The sequence below is a fragment of the Atta colombica genome, unplaced genomic scaffold, assembly GCF_001594045.1.
Source record: "Atta colombica isolate Treedump-2 unplaced genomic scaffold, Acol1.0 scaffold228, whole genome shotgun sequence".
Classification (NCBI taxonomy): domain Eukaryota; kingdom Metazoa; phylum Arthropoda; class Insecta; order Hymenoptera; family Formicidae; genus Atta; species Atta colombica.
The window spans coordinates 1,107,077-1,122,913 of record NW_017259325.1 but is presented as its reverse complement, the minus strand read 5'-3'; the positions used below and the strand labels follow the sequence as shown (position 1 = coordinate 1,122,913).

General features: G+C 31.4%; 1 protein-coding gene across 1 annotated transcript in view; it reads right to left on the bottom strand.

Annotated features, from left to right (window-relative positions):
- LOC108688221 (suppressor of lurcher protein 1) overlaps nt 1-9,483 on the bottom strand; it is a 243,342-nt gene extending 233,859 nt beyond the window's left edge. Inside the window, exons 1-2 of the mRNA XM_018194384.1 lie at nt 9,363-9,483; nt 8,528-8,745 (exon numbers count right to left, since the gene is read on the bottom strand). Coding sequence (XP_018049873.1) covers nt 8,528-8,745; nt 9,363-9,483 — 339 coding nt within the window. The remainder of the gene's footprint in view (nt 1-8,527; nt 8,746-9,362) is intronic.
- Between the last annotated feature and the right edge of the window lie 6,354 nt (nt 9,484-15,837).

Below are 15,837 nucleotides of genomic sequence, written 5' to 3'. Positions count from 1 at the left end.
CTCTCTCTCTCTCTCTCTCTCTCTCTCTCTCTCTCTCTCTCTCTCTCTCTCTCTCTCTCTCTTGGTAAAGACATTGAATATTAATTAAAAAAAGAAATCATAATACCAGGACTTCTTACACTAAATAATATTTATCCTTTTCTTTCCAATGCGAGAAAAAAAAAAGAGGAAAAACAAATCGTGTAAAAAATTTAAGGTAACTCCAATATATAGACCACTTATCAAAAAAAAATTTAATTATTAATTTATTAAGTATTATTTACTATGTTTAAAGTAAATGAATTATATCAGTAAAAACTTTGTACTGTTTATGAAAAAAATATTAGAAATCCGAAATATTTATATTTTGTATTAAAAAATGAATTTTTTTTAATCTTTGCATTTTTGCCGTATTACACCGAAAAAGAACAAATTATAAAGGTGTTATTACATACGTATTGCCATATGACAAAGTTTGCAAGTATGTTCGTATGTTATTTCATTGCAGCATAAAATATTTCTAGACTTGAGAATTTTTTCATCCTACAACCAAACATACCCTTGTCATATATGTAATAATGCATAAATCTTCTATTTATTTGTAAAAAATAATTCAAAGCAATAATTCTACCATTAAATTCAAATATAAATGAAAAAGAACCTATTAAAAGAATTTTTTTTGTAAAAAATGGAAAAAAATTGAGTTTTTTCCTCGTATTTTTCCGGAAAATTAAGAACACTATGAAAAAATGTTTTTAAATTTTTCTGTATTTTTCGGAAAAAAACGCAAAAAATCCAAGTTTTTTCCTTGATTTTATTGTTCCAGAAAATTAAGAACGCTTAAGAAAGCATTTTTTTAATTTTTCAGTATTTTTCAGAAAAAATCCAGAAAAAATCCAGGTTTTCCTTAATTTTATTCCGAAAAATTAAGAACTCTAATTATGATTATATATAACAAATAATAACGATAATGTATATAGAATATGTTATAGAATATAATATATTTTTGGAACGGGAAATTCATATTTGGAAACTTTATGTTTTGCCATCATATAGTGATAAAATTAGATCAGAACCATCTTTGAATTAATAATAATAATAATAATAATAATAATAATAATAATAATAATAATAATAATAATAATAATAATAACAACAATTTTATTGACATGCAATACAATTAAGATAGAATAGCAATAAGGCAAGACACAATAAGACGAAAAAATATCGTCAAAGTATCAGTATAACGTTGCTTAGGAACTTAGATTCGAAAAGAACTTAGAGAAAAGCGGAAGACTAGAAAAGTATATCATACGAAAGATTACAATTAACAGAAGAGATAAGAGAAATAATGAAGCTATGAATATAATAGATCACAAGATAAATATAAATGAACAATTAAAGTACAGCTTTATAATTGAAAAATATAAGAGAATAAAGTTTAAATATATACAGAATTACATAATATAATAAATATGAGCAATATAATAGAAGAATTATATATGATAATATAACGAAAAAACAAAAAAAAAAGCAGCGGACGCTGATTAACATGCATGCCGAGAGACATTTAACTTATAAATTAAATAAAAAATGATCTAGATTCTCGGCCGAAGTAATATTTTTCGCAATAAATAAATTTATTTATAGATTTTCAGCATATTAAGATCTCTTTAGTAGATGTTTATTAAGCATTAAAATTTAATTGTGATATTATTTCACAGTAGTTTAATCTGTATTTTTAAGTCTGATAAAATTTCGACGCGTAATTCAAGTGATTACAAATATAATATATATGCTTGTACATATATAGTATATACAAATTCATATTGAATTATTTAAGCATTAAAAGCTCCAGCTTCGACCGTTATGATCATTATTTTCTGTTCGTTAAGTGTTAAAATATACGAATAAGATTCTTATTGTATACAAATTAAAGCTTATAGATCAAAATTATTTTATAAGTATCAGAAAATATTAGTATTGTGTAAAAAACTCAATTTAATATTAAACAGTCAATATAAAAAGAATTACAAAATAAAGGTAATTTAAATTATTTTAGTGGCAAGGATATAATCATAATGTCAAAAATGTTTGAAAGAATCTCAAATTTCATTGTTGATACATTCTGTGCAAAATATAAATAGAGGCACAATTTTCAAACAGACAAAAATTTCTAAATTTAAAGTTTAAAAAACAAAACATTTTTGTTTTTTGTGTTTCAACTTTATATCAAGTAATCAAAATTAAAATGAGTATCATAAAATAACATTTTCTATTTCTTTTTATACCTTTTTCTTAAAGATAACATAGGGGTTTGTTATAAACTTATATAATTATTAATAATAATTATTAATTATTCCAATTTTTGATATGTCGCCACGTAAGACAGAATAATGTACAACATTTTCAAACATAGGTTATTACTGGTCCAAAAATATTTAGTGTGATATCTCTTATCAATCCTTAAACGGTTACGGTATGTTTCAAGTTTCTGTATATTCCAAAACAAATATTTAAATAAATGACACAGCTGTCACATATTAACTTAATTCAATCTCGATACACACTGTGAGTATGTCTATCTGAAACGTATAACTTAGTTTCGAAACGGTATACGAATTGATTTGACTGAAAGTACGATATTAATTAATTCCCATTTCACGTACCCATTAATTTACTGCAATTCATTTCACAAATTACCATCGACGTAACCACAAATACGCTATCATTCATTTCAAAATTTATTTATGGTTTTATAAATTTATTTATGTTTTATAAGTTTACTCTATATAATTAGATGATAAACATTTGGAGTTAACAAAGTAAATATAATGTACAATAATTTCTATAAGAGAAATGAAATGTGTATTGAAATGTAATAACAATTACATTGCGCGCATGTAATATTAAATGGAATTCATATATCTTCGCAATTGCTCATTACATTTTGCAATAAATTTCTTGTAATTATTAATTTATTAAATATGGCCATAAATTAGAATTTAGCTGTATAATTCGATAGTTATTACTATATATGTGCTATAATCCCCCGTTCTCAAGCCATAGGGATTACATGAACAAAAGCGAATATTACGACACGTGAATATTACGAACGCATTGTTACTTCAAAATTCATATGGTCAGAAGGGCGATTCGATTAATAATTTCGTTGACGTTGTACGGCACCAGCAAATTGCATTGCGAATTACGTGACATTTATGAGCACGTTCACTTACAGTAATAATCCCATTCTCGCGTTTAATAGTCATACACTTTATGTGATGGATCTGTTATTGTTGACGTGAACGTCGTACATATCACAATAAATATCGATCCGAAATAAATGTAGATAGAAAAGAGGCAAAATTTTATACTTACAATTTTTATTCTAATTCATAACATGCATATTTACTTTTAACTGATATTTATTCATAATATTTGAACTAGCACAATTAGTATTAAATAATTAAGAAATCAGAAAAGTTTGGAAAATTATGATACTATTGAAATTATATACTTTATATGTTTCAAGAGCAAGCGAGGATATCTCGAGGTTCAAATCAAATTTTTTTCACAGTTATTGAAATCGTTCTCAAATTATCACTGGAAAAATATTACAAGATATTAATACATGTATATAATATTTTCTCTCAAGAATGATTTATTTAACTGCGAGAAACGAAACTTGGATTATGTTTCAAGATCAATTTTGACTTCCTCAATTGAATTATGATTGCAAATACATATGATGTAACATATCAAATTAATTTGCAAAATGTATTTATCAAATCATATTGTTTCCAAAGAATTTATTAATTTCAATTAAATTCACTAGTAAAACGCGATTATAAGTATATACAATTTAATTATACACCATTACATTATATATGATGTTGAGAATGAATGTGCGCTTGGTACTGTTTTCCTGATTCGTATCCGAGCATGTAACGGGGTTTGCCAGAGGGAAAATTGTCACGCTCGCCTTCGTAAAAGTTGCATTAACATCGTAAACCTGCGGATTTATGCGACAGGATGAAATCGCCGCCAATAAAGCACTATACGTGCTTCGCTTTGAGCCTCAACGAGCCGAGTGGCGTCGTGGCGCGAACGGTCATTAATGGGGTAGTTCGCAAATGGGGAATGCGGGCACGCATTCTGCCGAAGTCTCGTCTACCGCGAGGCGAGCTCTCTCTCCCAACGGGATTCGGCACTCCGCCGAATTCCGGTTTACCGCGAACTTACGTGCGGTATAATCGGTTGTACGTCCGCCGCTAAACGAGTCACGTTTGTGCTTTAAAGTTTTCCTATGAACATCTATTCCTTATCTCACTTCAAATAATCTGCATACAATGATTGTTTCTTAGTTAATTATAATTCTACTGTATTATTTATATAATAAATTTATATATATAATAATATAAAATACTTTTTATTATTTTTGCATTTTTTGTTTATCATTTTCATTTTATATTGTTTTTATTATAATGATAAAAAAACCAAATGCGTTGTCATATAAATTTCATTCAAATAATTTCATAAAAAATATATAGCTTTTGCATTGCAGTGCAGTTTGTTCGATATCTCCTATGCGTGATTACTTAGCTGAGAATTAACATCAAAAGAAATTAGGTTAAAGAGAATATTTGAATCAATATCTATATTATCAATTTCATGCATTATTAAGTTGCATTCGGTGTGAGTTTCTTGCACACCAAATCAAAGCAATTGTAACCATCTAGAATGGCTGAACGTGTTTGTGAAACAAGAACGGTTGGGAGATAGAACAACGTTGGCGTAATTGGTACCACGGGTCTATTAAGTTGGAATCGCGTTAATTTGCATAAGACGTCGGAGCTGATCTTTCCAACGTAAAATTCCTACCAAAACAACAGGCAGGAACTTGGCTGTTATCATAACAATTATCGTAAAAACGCTTCGCATAAGCGATACACGTTAATTGATGCAGACATATTCAAAGAATGAAAAATAGAGAATCGATATACGTATCAAAAGGGATTGTCACGTTATATAACGATAAATATTTTTTTTTATAATGTATACAGATATATTTATATACATATACATATATGTATATATGTGTGTGTGCGTGCGCGCGCGCGCGCGCGCGTGTGTGTGTGTGTGTGTGTGTGTGTGTATGTGTGTGTGTGTGTGGTGTGCGTGTGGGGTGTGCGTGTGTGTATATATATATATATTATATAATATAAGCAGACCACTTGAAATGCGTATGATGCCATAAATCCTGGATCAATTAAATCGAGAATCGCCGTATCACATAATCCAGTCAAACCGGTACTGGACAGATCGAAAGAAACAGGCACCTACCTTGTGATCGAACGTAGATCGCCCAGTCGACTCGTGCCTGTGCGCCCTGTGTCTCTCTAAAAAGGAAATCCTGCATACTTCGCTGAATTTCTCTTCGGCAAGTTTTTAGTCCGTTAGACCAATGACCCGCTACAGCTATACAGTTCAAAAGCGAACGCATATGGAGTTTGTTGATCGAGGAAACGCCTTAGTCTTTTCATTCTACGTATTTTGTATCTGAGGAATGTTACGAGAGCAAATCTATGGATTACTGGGACAAAGGCAGTACCTACTGTTAAAATCGAATTCTCACTTGTACGCTACGGTCTGCATCCTCATTCATATATGTATACATTTATAATATATCTATTATTTATGATCATGAAACTCTTTTATATACGAAAATACTTCCCTTACATAACATATACAACAATACTGTGTACTTATATTATTATTGACAGTATTATATGTCATAATATTAAATTAAAATAATGTATGAAAAATAACATCAGAGAGTAAACTTTTGGTATATTATTACCAAAACTATGTTTAGTAAATCTCATAAATCATCGACAATTTATTATCCTAATCTGAAAGATAAATGCTATATTGCTGTATCTAAAATAGTATCGTTTCCTATATGTGTACGAGCGATTCTCGAGGTCTCTTTGCTTATCTACGAGATACAACGAATGACGAATGTATACACACAATTCCTATCCATCATCGATCGCTGCTGATTTATATACTGAACTGTCACAGAATGTCAATCTACGATACGGTAAACGAAGCATACGTTTCGCGACTGGCTTTTCCAAACATATAGAGGAAAAAAGGAGAAAAAAATAATGGGCCTCGCACAAACATTCGATCATCCTTGAAAATTAGAAAAACTTGTTTTCAATTGATCCACGTAAGCGGAAAGATCTCATTCGCTCGATCCCTGAGAAAAAAAAACAAGAGAAAAATTTAATTGGACTGAAAACTTTCAGCGTCCCGCCTCTTTCGAGTCGTTCCAATCGCTCGGTCCATCCGCGAACTTCGATATAACGTTATCTTTTCCCTTTGGAGAGAAAAGCAGAACGCTAACTCTCGCCCCGCGATATCGCCAAATGAAAAATTTCAAGCTTTTAGTACCGTCATCGCTCTATTCGATTTTACAACTTCTCGCAGGATTGGTAAAACCTCTAAGATAAATTCAACAAAATCACGTGTTTTTTCTCTACTCTATCAGGTAACAACCGCCTTTTACTGCCTCCTACCCTCTTACAAATTCGCAATTCGCGGCTCTATGACGTCAGATTTATACCAGATTTATTTAGCCTCTCGAACGCATTTTCCATTTCGCAAATCCTCGCGAATCCAATTCCACTGTGGTTAATGGAAAATCTCGGAGTCGAGAACATGGTCCGCACATCCGGACATGCAGAAAAATTTGTTTCCGAGTCTCATATATATTAGAGATTAGTATATCAGCTTTGAGCCAAGTAAATTTATCGGTATTTGTAGAGAATTAACGCGCATGTCACATTTATATTGTAGGATACTTTTACGCTTAAATAGTTACTTATTATTAAAAATTCAAGATATAATAGATATACGCATTTAATTGCATGCTTGTATATGTATATTGTTTGGAGAGTCAATAATATAAAAAAGTGTTTTAAAAAAATCTCTCTCTCTCTCTCTCTCTCTCTCTCTCTCTCTTTCTCTCTTCCATGCATTTCTTCTATATAAAAAATATATAACTTTTTTCACGCGTTGAGCTCATTGCAATCACTTGTAGATTAAATATCGGAAGATTGCTAAGTTCTTCGCCACCGGTGCGTGGCAGTACAGCGAAATAGAGAAGCTCAAAGAAGAAGAACTGGACCTTAAACGGTGAACCATAAATCTTAGCTGTCGTCCGGCTTCTTATTTCCAACGAAAACGGCTGGCGAATTATCTTTTCCCCTGTGTATCGTGTTTCATGAACGGCTCAACGTTCTGTTTCGATAAGAGCGGTTCGCTGTTAATAAACGCTCCCGCGATACATAGGTCGATAGAGATACCTGACTATTCGATAAATGTGTTCTGTGCGGTACGCATGGGAACAGAACTTGCAGCGAATGCAACGAGATTTCACCGAAATATTAGAAATTCAGTAAATCCATTTTCTATTCACTTATTAGATATAATCTATTATATATACATATATATTTATATATATAGTGTATATATAGACATTTATATACATAATGCATAAACTACAGTGATTAATGTTACTTTATCTAGATTGTTCGTTTTTAAATAAACATAATGTTCTGTTTTATAAAAACATAAAGATAATTAAGAAAATGAAAAGAAATAAATAAAATAAATCTCATATTAAAATAAAAAAAACAATTCACAAATAATTTACATCAAATCATTTACTTTTTTAAATAATGGATAGAATTATTAAAAATCAAACAAGTTGCAGTGATATACCTACGCATGACTACGTTTCAATGTTCATCCGAACTCGATAAACATCATGTCATTTCCAATGGAAGAGAAAATTGAGTTTTCACAGGAATAAACAAAATTGTAGTGGACTTTTAAAATCCATATGTTTCTTCTGGATTTTGAAAACCGCTTTAACGGAAATTCCATTTTTCATATCCCACCTTAACGAGCGTTTTCGCGGATAGCTCGCTGATTGGAATTTCACATGTAGATGCAAAAAGTAATTATCGCTGCGGTCGATTGGTGGGAACGTTGTAACCCGAGTCGCGTGGTGCTTTGCAATCAGGACTAACATGCCACGAAGAGGTTAACGTTGTCAGTTGCTAGTAAACACGTTGTTTAGCTAGCTAGCCAAACGCGTACATCGAACGTTCAGTTTGGAAGCGAATGTGTTCCCGATTGAAGTTGAATGATCTTGATATTGGAAATAAATTTCTGTCAACTGTAAAATTTATATTCAACGTGACTAAAACGAAAGATCGTATATCACGCGAAATATGTTTAAATACTGTAATAAAATATAAATGGGAAAACGTAATTTTGATATTATTTAAATTTGCACGAATTATAATGTGTTAACGGAGAGAAAGGACGATTCTCCATTCAAATTAATACATTTCCAACGTAGCTTTGCGTGTACGCTTCAAATTATCTTCTAGGTTTGTATAGACTTATAGGCGATTTTATCGTATCAGATCGAGAATGCAATTATATTTATAAAAAATCTTACACATACTCTCAAGAGCACTAATAACGCATATTTTGTCATTGCTGAAACGGGCATTCTAGTCAAAATGGCAATGTGCCAAGAGAGCGGCGTTAGTGGGATCCGTGGCTTGAACTCGACGCCAAATACATCGGACTGCAAAAACGGTTGATTTATTATGACCAGTAGTTCGGGATGCGCGGTTTTGCAGAACCTCGCATATAATCGCGTTCGACCCGATAATTTGCCTGCGACAGAATATCTCGGAGTGTCGAAAATGGACGTAAATAGGGGTATTATTCTCCATTTATAACCGACACATGAAAGTTTCATTCCATTCAAAGTATGAATCATCTTCGCTCCAAGTTCTTAGCTTTCCCGTCTGAAAACTATTTAACAAATAATCGATACTTGCAGAACTAATATATCTTAAAATGTCTTCTTCTTCCATACGTAATTTGAACTGTTCTTAAACAACGCTAATAAATTATTAATGCGAAATTATATAACGGAAGTAAAAATTATAATTTGCCATGAGTTTTAGAGTCTATTATCACTTTTCCAATCGCTTCCAATGATACACCAAAACTTCCAAACTTGACGTTATATACCAATCTACTATGTTACTTCATTTGCATAATAGATGTATCCTATATATCGAGGATAGATGTACAACAAACAGAAACTGATCCATTAAGAGTACACGCTACTGTAAATGATCGATTCGTGGAGTAAAGCTAGGCTAACACAACTCAGAATCTGCTCCAGACTGCCGTCTTCATTTGGTTCCACGTCTTGTCGCTTTCCATCCTAATGCTATTCGACAGCTACCGAATATTCAAGGCCATTTTGCAGGGATACCGACATATTGCGGTGTGATTTATGGTCGAGCTAGTCCACGAAGGTAGCGGCGATCGATTCGCCTCGAGTTTGGACGGCGTCGGCAGCGGACTAGCTATACCGTGAAATCCACCATGTTGGGGCATCTTCCCCAATACGACCTCACTTCCTCTTTTCTCACATTCTTTCGCTCGTTATTCCACAACACAAGACATCCATTTACGACCGACATCTTTTCTGATCTCAGCCTGCCTGTCGTTCACCGAGTGATAGTGAACGATATTAAATCGTCCGTCATCAATGTAATTTTGACGGAAATATGATAAGCATTTTCTTTTTTGCGAATAAAATTTCAATCCTTTTAATTAAAATACCTTTTTTTACGAATACTATTTTTTCAACTTTCTTATAATCTCACTAATTTTACGGAAGGATCGGAGTCACATCAAGAAAAGTCTTCGAATGGCATTAATTCTCCACGAGCTACAGACTAACGCGACAAAGCATTATCGGTCTGATTACTGAAGCGTACTACCAAGTTATTTGGAATGGAACTAACGTCGCTGCAGAGTGGAAATACGGATAACGAGATTCGAAGATGCGCAGGATCGTCTGCATACAATCTCTCATACAATCGCATATAGTTTAACATAACTTCAGCATAACTATGAAAGTATTTAGAAAGTATTTAGAAAGAAAAATGTGAAAGATCACGCTATAGTGTATAATCTCATAATGAATACCCCAGTCTCCTCAAAAAGGACATAAGGTTATTAATATATGTCGACCTGCACATATAAAATACATTTTTATTTAAGCGCATAAAAACGCTTTGAAATTTTGCATCTTAATTAGACTAAAATCATTTTAATATTTATTATATAATATCAATTTTTTAAAAATTATTGCTGGCTTCCTCAGCTAATTTTAACATATTACTTTAATAATACTTTGCAATTAATGTCATTAAAGTCGAATTCATTATATACACAGAATAATTAATGTACAATTTTTGATAAAGCAAACGCTTTAACCGTGCTAACTTTAAAGATAAAACTATAAATTGCAGCCTCGAGACGAGAGATTGCTATTATTCTACGATGGTTTCATAGGCGTCCTTCATACGTATTTGGTTCTGACATCAATGATATTGCATGAGAAAAAAAATTCATCTTTCCATATATCATATGAATCTTCTTGCACGTACATATGTGTTTATGAAATATACAGAAGATCAAAAACATGCTTTCTTGAAAGAAACCAAGTCAAACAAAGCAACAGAATATCTAAAGTGACACATAGATATATAATTTATAAATCTATAATTATATTGACACATAGACCATACATACAAAAAGATATTTTGTTTCGAAAGGTACATGAATAGATGATGTGTTATTAATGTTATGTGCAATTTATTATTCGCAAAGTATTTTTATAATCTTTAGCTTAGCACTTTATATTCTTTTAGCATATTCTAAAAATTAATTACTGTATTTTGCCAACTTTTATCGTGTGCAAACGCATTATACAATAATATTGACTAACTTTAATCACTTACAATTCAGATACGATTCACTTACGATTTTGACATTTTCAAGGATTGACAACTCTAATTAGTATTCACAATTCCAATTAATATTAAAAATATGTTGGAATGAAATATGATATGGTGGCTGTATAAAATATCCTTTGTACCAACAAATAAATCTAATAACCTACGCAAACTCCTATCACACCTGGCTTAAAATGTAACTATATATATAGTGCGATAACTTCATGTACGTGTTTGGACATGTTAGTTTTGGCAGCAAGTGTAGCTTAACGTAAGGAGATTTCACACCGCTCTATAGCGTTTCATATGCATATACGTGTCTTGGAGCGGTATATAGAATCTGGTACTTGTAGCTTCTACCGTGTAATCTATCCCGTTCTCACGAGCTATTGAGTGGAACGCTCATATCTGTGAATCAAATGGAGTAATCGGAGGAGAAAATCATGACATTATAGACGCATCATATTCAAGATCATGTACAAATGACTAATGAACGTAATATTTGTATTATCACATTATATTATCATACAGCGTAAATAATTGATACAAAAAATGAAAAAATTCATTCAAAATCTTACTTTTCAACATTTCTGTTACATTACCAAATAATTCTTTAACACGATATTTTAGGAATTCGGATTTCGCTCTTCTTTATTTCGGAGAAATTTGAAAGTGAAATTTTTAATGCCCATAAGATCCAAATTGCAAATGAAGAGTTAAAACATATGTATACAAAAATGACTACAAAAGAATAAGAACCAATGAATAACAAATAATAGTAAAGTAGAATAAACCAAGAAGTATTTAAAGAAGAGACAAATGGATAATAAACATAAATAAATAATACAAATATACATGTAATATTAAAAGAGTCGTTTGTAATCGCCTTTATAAAATGTTTTAATTCTCCGTCTGAATCTTTTTTTGGCATAAACGAAATTTCATTTTCAAATTTCTCCTAAATAAAGAAGGGTGGAGCCCAGAAAATTCCCTCGCCTAAAATATCTGGTTAAAAAATTATTTGGTAATATAATACAGATGTTGAAAAATAACTGAATTTTTCCAAATTTTTTGAAAGCCTAGAACAATAAAAAAATTTGGGCTGGAGTTTGTTTGAAGGGAGTAAAAATGATTGTGGACGGAGAATTGAGTATAAACTTTAATCTGGGTTATGAAAAGCTAGCTTTCGTAATTAGTATAATTTTATTTATATCATGATATTCATTTAGAACTTTACTACATGTTGCTATTATAAAATGACAATAAGCTTTAGATAAAAGATAAAGCATATTTTAATAAATGGCAATTCACTTGTAACATATAAAAACGAATATCAGATCGTAAAATTATAAAATCGCAGTTTTCTTTCGAAATCATAAAATTTTTATCAAAGCATAAAATTTCGAACGCGTAATAACGGATGCAAAAAACTCCAAACTTCGATCGATCTGGAGATAGTAACAGTGCAGACAAATAGCATAAATGATATTGTGAGTCAACTTAATGAACACTTGTCGAAAAATATAGCGAAAATTTACTCTTAAAATCATGCACATATACTTTTTCTCTCATAAAAACGTCTTTCAGTCGACTATCATTTTCTAACATATGAGATCATAACAGTTATATAAAATAAACATAAAAATTATTTATCTATCGTAAAGTGTGAAATAATTTAGCATTAAAATGGAATTTCCTTCCCAGAAGTAGTGATGCGTGTAAATCACGTCCTACTATCCTACATGCAGTCGCGATCCATATTTAGTTTAAATATAAATGTGTTTTTTCTTGAATTACGTCCTATTTTCTAGATACGTTGCACGCAATCGTGAAATTCTGAAAGCACGAGCTTTTTTTTATACAATAACCATAATTTTGATCTACTCTTATTTTATTATATTAATGTGACACTTCAATTTTCAAATAAAAATAATTTATTAATATCATATATTATGACACATAAAAGATCACATTCTGTACGCTTAATTAAAATACCTTTAAAATTAATATATGCTGCTAAAATAATACTTGAATCTATTATACCGCGATATAAATTAGACAGATAAAACTTTTGAGGACAAAAATATTTTCATTGAAGTTATCATCTCTACAATCAATAAATGGATGTCTTTTTGCCCGCTACATAAGCGACGTAACGTTTTCATGTTCACTCGTATTTATACATTTATATAAAACAATGGAAATAAAAAGATTAAAAATTGACTATATGTATTTTATTATGTATATGTAATAAAAAAGTATGTCACACACGTTTCTTTAATTACAGAAAAATTAACTATAGAAAATATTAACAATACACATTATTATTTAATATTCGTAATGGAAGTGAATTCATCGATACGTTACAAAAATAGAATATAGATAGGATATATCAAAGATAGGATATAGATAGGATAAAAATATCCGATACGGAAAGATACTATATAGTATCAAAATATCGAAGGCATCTCTTTTCACGAATGACACGTTATTGTTTTGTATTCGCACACATTCGTTGCGTCAAACCTCCCCTATTTCTCTATCTATGTATTAGTTTCATCTTCGAAACAATGCGCATGCAATCCCGCATGGATAGATACAAACATCACAATATACATTTTATTGGACATGAACGACATTTTACTTCCGCCAATTATTTATAATTATATTAATGAACCAATACCGTAATATCAATATTATTAAATATAGACATAATCACGAATTTTTGCGTAAATTAATTTGACACAATTCAAACGCATATCCTATATCGATCTTTTATAATCGCATTAAAAATTAAACGCATATCCTATATCGATCTTTTATAATCGCATTAAAAATCAAAATATTTTTGGCTTAAGTAGCTACAATAATGAATAACAAATGAGTTTACCAATTAAAACAGAACGATGTGATAATGATTGGAGTTAAGAACCACGGACGAAGCACCATTTGTTAACTTTATCGCAGAAACTCCGGCCGCATATTCGAAACAACACACGCGTCTTTATCTCGACTTTTTTTCATAATAATTTGTAGATGTAACAAATCGTGCGGTGCGTGCGTGCCTGTTAGTCATTTCCGTTAATAGATCCCCTATATATATATATATACTTTAATTTATCGCGTTGTATATATACAACATGTACAAATTTGACGTCGCAAAATATACAAACAAAAAAAGTCGAAAATTTTCAGCTATATAATCAATTTCGTTACTCAATCATTTCTTTTTTGGAAACTTATTCTATCCATTACATGTATGCTCGTTCGCAGCGCATATTTCGAATGTAAGATCTAAGCCGTAAAAAAAAAAAGGCTACTAGCTATCGATCCTTGGCTGTTACGCTACCGCCATATTGACTATATTCCAGCACCGTCGTACTGTGGTAAATATTACATGTACCGGATGGTAGACATGCCTGTTATTCCAGAGTATATTAGTAATGCGTCTATAAACGGTGATTACTCTCATAAGCTATTCGTTTTCATAGTTCGCAAATAGCCCTTTTCATATCTATAATACGATCGCTGGGTGGGCGTTAGCAAGCCGTTACATCTAAGTTAAAAATCACTGTTGAAAATCACGAAAAATCTATTGCGAAGCTGAGCTTCAAAAAGAAAAGATTTTAATTTCTTTTTGCTCATTAGACTTTATTCCTTGGTCGTTAATCCGTGATTTAGAAATATTGTAAATTTTTTATTGCTCTCGTCCTCGCACCTTTAATCAAATATCACCGTTTCGTCAAGAAAGAATCTTAATGATGGAATATTGTGAAAGATGTCAAAGGCGACTCTCATCCATGTTACTGAGAATATTGAAGGCTCGAGTACTTACTAATGGAAATAGGAAGCTTTATCATTATATGCAGTGTATAAAAGCTGTGTAATTATATACAGCGATATCCGTAATAATTCTAAGCGGCAAATCGCATAACATCAAAGCCCTAACTCGCCAAGGAAAATAATTTGCATTCGTAATTTCATCAAGATGCTAATTTTGCGTTAGATCATAAATTTGATAATCTCTTCATGTTACACGAATTGAAGAGGACACATCGCTTCGTGATGGTTCTATACTGTATTTGCGCAAAAACAAATTTAAAATATAATTCATAAAATATCTTTCAGAGAAAAAAAATTCCACCCAAATTGCCAATTGTATGACAGCAAATATTTCACCGAGATTTTATCATAGCAGAATTGCCGCTATACAGTTAATTTACGGCCTCAAACTGAATCACACTAACGTATGAACTATCCGACGTTGGTTTCGAGAGTTTACCGATATGACCATGTGTGTAACTGTGTACGTCTAATTGCATGACGTTGCATCGCAGGAGATATACATGTCATCTCGCGATCTCTCTCAAGGGATCAATCGTCTAGATAGTGATCCCAAAGCAACTACGAGCGATTCACCTTACACATAAATTTAGCTTTCTAGATATTGTATCACTTAGACATAAAATAAGACTTTGCGGTTATAATTCAAAGCATTTAAAAAAATGTGAATGAAAATGTGAATGAATGATACGAGTATAAAAGAAGTTTGGTATAAATATAATTGGCCGGGTCAATATGCTGCTTTTTAGCAATATTAGGCTTCTCTTATCATTATTTCATTATTATCTTACTTATTTACCGGTCATATAAAATTAATAAAGGGATATGACTTCGTCCTATTCTATACGAATCATATCTCTAAGAAATGTGTATTGCGAACTGTAATGTTTGTAGCGCGTGCAACGGTCGTAAAAGCACATGCAACCTTCGGAACGTGCATGCCAGTGAAATCGGTTTACACGCCTCAGCGTGACTGATAATGCAATCTCCGTATGAGACTACGAAACTACGCTCATGAAAGTGTAAATAAAATCTCGCAGTTGGTAGAAGTGACGTTGCGATTTTGAGTGTTACAATTAGTTTACTTGTCACGTTTCGCTTC